The sequence below is a fragment of the Atta colombica genome, unplaced genomic scaffold (genome assembly GCF_001594045.1).
Source record: "Atta colombica isolate Treedump-2 unplaced genomic scaffold, Acol1.0 scaffold83, whole genome shotgun sequence".
Lineage (NCBI taxonomy): Eukaryota > Metazoa > Arthropoda > Insecta > Hymenoptera > Formicidae > Atta > Atta colombica.
The window spans coordinates 453,305-460,063 of NW_017259576.1; the positions used below are offsets into that span (position 1 = coordinate 453,305).

The 6,759-nt window shown below is 29.8% G+C and overlaps 1 protein-coding gene across 3 annotated transcripts in view; it reads left to right on the top strand.

The window, feature by feature from the left end:
• The first annotated feature begins 311 nt into the window (after positions 1-311).
• LOC108692861 (cytochrome P450 4c3-like) overlaps positions 312-6,759 on the top strand; it is a 20,567-nt gene continuing 14,119 nt past the window's right edge. Inside the window, exons 1-2 of one of the 3 annotated variants that reach the window (XM_018201384.1) lie at positions 312-486; positions 1,322-1,516. In XM_018201384.1, coding sequence (XP_018056873.1) covers positions 1,330-1,516 — 187 coding nt within the window. In that variant the 5' untranslated portion in view covers positions 312-486; positions 1,322-1,329. The other 2 variants (XM_018201387.1, XM_018201385.1) reach the window with 2 other exon arrangements.

Consider the following 6,759-nt stretch of genomic DNA (forward strand, 5'->3'; position numbering starts at 1 on the left):
GGAGGATAGGATCGTTACTACATGTAGTGGTAGAAGAAGGGAGGTGGAGTCGCGCTCGCGTCCGACCGGTACTCAGCCTCCAATATGTTTCTACGAGTTCGCTTGCGTATCATATACGTATACGCACGTAACAGACGTTCAGTGTAATACATGTTTACGAATATATATTCCCATCGGTACGCAGCGTATACATACGCGTGTTCGCAATTCTATTGGTGGAAAAGAAGTTAGTCGCTGATCGCTGTAGTACAATCTGGTAGTATATAAGGGCGACTCTTCCGCACTGGTCATTCATTATAAGTGGAAGGCATAGCAAGGCATCACGGTGCAACTTTGTGCGAATTAATCCACTCTTGGAAAATCAGTGTTTCCTCTTCTCACGCTTCCACGACTCTTTTGGTGGACTTGGTAATTGCCAAGCTGTCTTCCGCTTCTCAGTACAAAGCGTGTACTTATATCTAAGATTGGATTTTTCACTTACGGCCGGTGAGCATCTCTGCGATACGATCCGATCGCTCTACGATTCGCTCGCGGCGAAAAAGTTAAGAACCAATTGAGTTTTATCGTAGAAGAGAATTCTGACTGAATTTAGTATCGCAGAAGCGAATCCGACTGAATTTAACGATTAAATTTCTGACGTCTCTCGTACTAGCAGTATGTATACATGATTTTCTTCTCGATGTTTACTCTATCCTCGTTTTTTCCGAATTCTTTTTTCAACAGGACGGTCGCACAGCAAAATTTTTCACACAATTCTTGTATCTTCAAAAAAGATTGAATAAGTATTTTTCTTGAGATCTACAAAAAAAAAAATCACAAATTTCGTGTGAGAGCTCTCGATCTTTTCTAAAATTGTATGTTTAGAAAAGATTAAACGCTCTTGAACACTAACGAAATTCGTGATTATTTTATAGATTTCAAAAAAAGTCCTTGCCTTTTTTACACAGAGAGAATTTTCTTTTTAAATTTATCCTGGAAATATGATAGTTGTGATACAATACAATATTTTTAAAGATTTTTACCATGCACTTCACTAAAATTAATCAAACTTATTATATACTTTATTGTAATTTTATTAATGAATGAGAGAGAGATTTACATTAAAATTCTTTGAAATACAATGTTGTCTCATAACTATCACATTTTCAGGATAAACTCTAAGAAAAAAATTCTCTCCGTATAAAGATTCAAAAAATTTTTTTTTCGCTCTATTGAAAGAGAGATAACGGGTATTAATACAACCGTATTCTATTGAAAAAGAGATAACGGGTATTAATACAACCCGTAACAACGGGTATTAAACATTAATTAAACATTACAGGCAAAAATATGGTTTTGGCAATTCTGATCCCAGAATGGTCTTTTTTGACCATTTTTCTATCGATCTGTATGGTCACGCTCTCGGTGCCATTGATGATACGGAGGACTAAGTTTTTGTATGCCTTAAAGAACGTGCCACATCCCTCAGCGTTGCCGATTGTCGGTAACGCTTATCAACTTAACTGCACACAAGAAGGTAAGTCCCTAAAGCTGGTAACTTACTTCTCTATCATATGCCTGTGGTGCGCACACTGTTACACAAGTACATATGGGGACCTACTACTACTACATTTAATGTCGAACGATGAAATTACGAAATTTTGTTAGAGAAGGTTTTTCTTTGGGCAAAGGTACTCTTCGGTGGTTTTGCCCATTACCTCCCGAGAGGAGATACGAGCGTATAATGAAAATTTTAATTTTTTGATGCCGCCGGGAATCGAACCCGGGAACTCTAGCATTGCAGACCAGTGCGCTGTCCGCTATGCCACGCTCGCTCCCAAAGATCCGCTCTCTTTATACGAACTAAGAAGCATTTTGCTGATATAGTTAAATATCTGATCTGGAACTAATTTTGTTAAGCTATCAAAATAATTATATCCAATTTAGGAAAAAAGGTCGGTACTCTTGAATAACTCGGAAAATATAAATTTTATAGAAAAATATTTCAGATAAAAGTTGCAGAATGTAAAAAGGTCCAAATATTTTTAACAAAATTGTTTTTTAAATAATAATACATGTTGATGCATATGATGTGTTGGTGACTGTCGAAGTGTTGGACCGATCGTTTGAAAATAAATGTAAATAATATTTCTCATTGCTGCTATTATTTGTCGAATAGGTTGCATAAAAAATATTGTTACGAGGAAAACTGTATACAATGTAAAGAACGGTTTTATTGAAATATTTTAAAAAATTAGACAGATACAAATCTGAAAATAATTTTATTGGATTATCAAATTAAACAGAACGCTCAAGTTAATTGTTTAGATTGTTAAAATTTTTTGCAGTATTCTTATCACGATAGAGTTTTCTACGCAATTATTTTAACAATCCAATAAAATTATTTTTATAATATTATATTTAAATTTTTAGATACTTTAGTAAAATTGTTTTTCCTGTGTAACAATCGAAATAATGTTTGTCTAAAGATTAAAAATAACAAAATATAAAAAAGAGAAAAAAATAATATTGTGTTATATATTCATAATATATTCATTGTTTTATAACTCAAGTTGTATATATAGGAATAGTTGAAAAAGAAATGATTATTTATGATTATGATTATTTAAAGTAAATAAAAAAATAGTATTTTTATACAAGAGAGAAAATTTTTGTACATGAGAGAAAATTAAATTTGAAAATTTATCCGATAATTACATATTGTTTAATATAGAATATTTTGTTTACATTTTATTTACATATAATAACTATTATATGTTATAGATATGCAGTACAAGACGTGATACTTTATGCTAAAATAAATAACTTCTTTTTGCAAAATTGCGTCCGAAGAGTAATTTTTGTAGAAGAGCAGATTGAAGTTAACAAAGGAGCAAAAAATTATTTATTGAACACAATTTTGTTAAAAGAAAAAGTTATTTGTTTCAGCATAAAGTATCACATCTTGTACTTCGCAGGCGTGAATTTTAAAACACCCTGTATATATAATTAATAAATAGTATTAAAGTATTTCTCCGGCTACAATCGCGTTAGAAAATTAATCGCGTACAACCTACGAATATGCCTCTCCGCGTGTGCTCTCTAAAGAGAGAAACTTTTGAGGCGAGCATAAATGTCGTATTTGTATACACAAACACTAGTCCGCATTGAAGACAGTGAAATTTAATGTAATAACAGCATGTCCTTGTCTCGCTACTTGACGTGCGAGAAGGAGAATTCCATCAAATTACTAGTTTAAACTACTCTAATTCAGAAACGGTACCGCTAGGCCTCCTAATCTTTTTTTATAAGGGTCCTATAATATTTCTACATTACATATTTTTTTTTATCTGTAGATTTTCGCTGCAAAATATTAAACGTTACTTCGGCAAGGAGTTCACGTGTTAAAAGCTGAAACTTTAAAGGTGAATATCTCCATTTCGGTACTGCTAGGATCTTTGAAATTTTAACTATATATAGATAAAATTATTTTAAACATAATATCCAAATTTCAAAAAAATCTGTAGGAAACTAAATTTTTCGGAGAAATACCTTAAGTAAAATACCTTAAGTAAAATACCTAAAAAAATTTGTTTTGCGACAAATTATATTTTTATTCATACATTTTATAAAGTAATAATTTGCAGAAAATATAAATATTTTCTTTTAGAAAGATAAGATTAAATTAAAACTCTCTTTTAATTTATTACTTAATATTACAAATATTACACATCAAAGCATTTGACCTAAGTATTAATAGAGCAGTGCGATTTTCTGTCTTATGACGCGTAACACATTTGAAAAGCAATGAAGCTTTATTGACATGAGACGACGTTTGCATTTTTCATATGTAAAAGATTCCTTTGTCATATAAATCAGCGTGAAAATATCTTAAATAAAGTCAAAAGGACAAAAAAAGCAGATTTACTTCAGTAAGTAGCATCAATTTTCTATTGTTAAAAAAATATTGAAAAAGAAAAGAACAGTTAGGAGTGATATATATTATATTTATATATTATATTCGCTTCGAGGAAAAAGGTTTATATGTTCAAATTGAAATCTGAATTTATTTTAGGGAAAGAAATAAAATAATTTTTTTTAGCTATTTATATATATTTATAAGATGTTATTCATTATTATATTTGAGATGTAGAAAATTAATTTGTAATACAACTTATTAAAAATATAAGAATTTTTCTGTCATTAGAAGCCCGAATAGAAGATAGCCCGAAAATTTCAAATGTTTCTCGTTTTGTCTCGCGATTCCGAGACTTTGAAGAAAGCAATTTGCCATCTTCTGATTTAGTTTTCCTTAGAGGAAATTTTATTGTTTAACAAACACTTAATGAAACAAGTATAGAATTAAACAAGACAAAGTTTAAAAGAAATAATTAAATATAAAGTACACACAGACAGAAACATTTCCAAAAATTATTTAAAATGCTCTTCTCCGGTCTGGATGCATTCTCTGAATCTGCGTTTCATATTTTGTCATAATATTCCTGGAATTTTACATAAATATTTGCTTACACGTCCATTTACGATACACTCTCTTAAAATCTCTTAAAATGCACTCTCTTCATGAACTTGAAATGCTCTCAAATGTAAAAATCAATTGGGTTCGAAGTTCAAGCATAACAAATCGAGCAGTTTATCATGCAACGGAAGTTTTCTGTGACCAACATGTTTTATAGAAAAATGACCATTTATAAATACTAATAAAAATTTTTTAAGAAAATACTCTGTCTTATGTATTTTTATTTTTGTTTGTTTCCATTAAATTGTGTCTTGTTTAATATACTTGTTTCATTAATTGTTTTATACCTTTATTTTATACTATTGTTAAATAATAAAATTCGTCCAACCTCAAAAACTAAATGTTTCTAGATCCAAGTTTATATAAACTTTTCTAATGTTTGATATGAATACGTTCCTGAAATATTGAACAATTGTAGCGTTTTCAACCGTAATGAATTTGATTGCTTTGATGCCCGTTTTTTTTTATCAATGTAGTTTAATTTTAATCTCGATTCAACTAATTCCTCATTTTTTTTTTAATTTTAAGAATTAGAAAAATGAAGAGTAAGTTGAGATGAGATTAAAGTTAATCTACATTGGTAGAAACGGGTATGAGAGCGATTAAATACAATTTGTTAGGAATTTAAGTTTGTTCCGAAATGTATTTTCGAATATAGGTCAACTCAGGTCAGATCAAGACAATCTATAAGTAACCCAAGATGAAACTTATGATGCCATTTATCACTCTCGGAGTGGTCAAACTTGCTACGGCTAACAATATTATTATTTAAATACACTCTCTGTTATAAAGTTTTTCTAAAAAAAGACTTCTTATAACACATATTATATATAGACTTTTCTAAAGAAAGATCTACAATAATCATTTCGCGCAGATTTCTTATGCTGTTTGTCAGCGTGCTACAAAACGGATTTTCACGCCACATCGAATACAAGTTTTAGCACTATTGGATTTTTCATTTCCATAATTTTATAAATTTTTTAATAAATCAACGGCATTCTATTTCTTAAAATGAAGTCACACTATAATAATTGCAAAAATTAAAATATCAATATTTTGACCTTTACAAATTCTCTGTCTCTTCTTAACGATGATCTTTGAAAATTTGCTTCTCGCAGCATAAATATTACGTAAGAATAAGTACATAAGAACAAGTTGCGCTGTAACATTCATTCATTTCTTTTCTTCTAAAATATAGAAAATACAAGTTAGCATTATATCGAGAATATACTTAGATTTCACATTTACTTACATTCCACATTTATTATTTAAATATAAATCACTAAGAATTATCTCTCGATTAAATTATCTCACTTAAAAATGAAGATAACTTTCATCTTTAAACATAAAAATATTATCATAACTCACATTGTGATTAATTCTCAAGCATAGTCTGTAATCATTAAACTCCATCGTATGTTATGATGTAATGCAATTATCAATGTTGCATTACTAATTCTCGGACATTCTGAATTCTCTCAAAGACAGTTCTACGAATTTAACTCTCGGGGATCGATGAAGTGACGCGAAATTCACAACAAGTCGCGTTATATCTATATTGCTGCTTTGTCAATTCGCGGCGCAGACCCGTTCCGTTTAACTCGACGACTTTGCTTACAAAATTTGCATGGGTAATTTTGCAACCAGAGAATGCAATGCAACGAAAGATATTGAGAACAGACACGTACCAGTCGCTGCACGATTAGCGCTGTGATCAGAAAATACTTGAACGATCTGATCCAGATATTCTAAATCATATTCATTCATTCACGAGTACTTAAAAAGTACTTTTGCAAGAATAAAGCAGCATTTTGCGAAACATGAAAGTAAATTTTTATCACAAATGGCGCTAATTTCATAATAGTATTGTAACTTCGCTGAAATATACTGTATGTATATATTATTACATACATATTTATATTTATATTATTTATGATCCATTTTATACCATGTAAAGAAAATGTAACAATTTTTGCATTCACGAGAAAGAGATACATTTTACATCGCAAAAAGTTAAACAACTCATTCTATATATGCACATATTTTTCTTTTTTCCTTCTAATTTACGATACAGTGCAAAAATGAAGTAACTACACACGAAATATAATATAACTATAATATATACTTGGCGTAAAAAAGTTTTGAATAATTACATAACATTTTAATCATATGTAAAACGACAATATTTTTATTTTATAATTAGATATAGATATGTTTTTTAGATTAAAAGATTAAAAACCGTG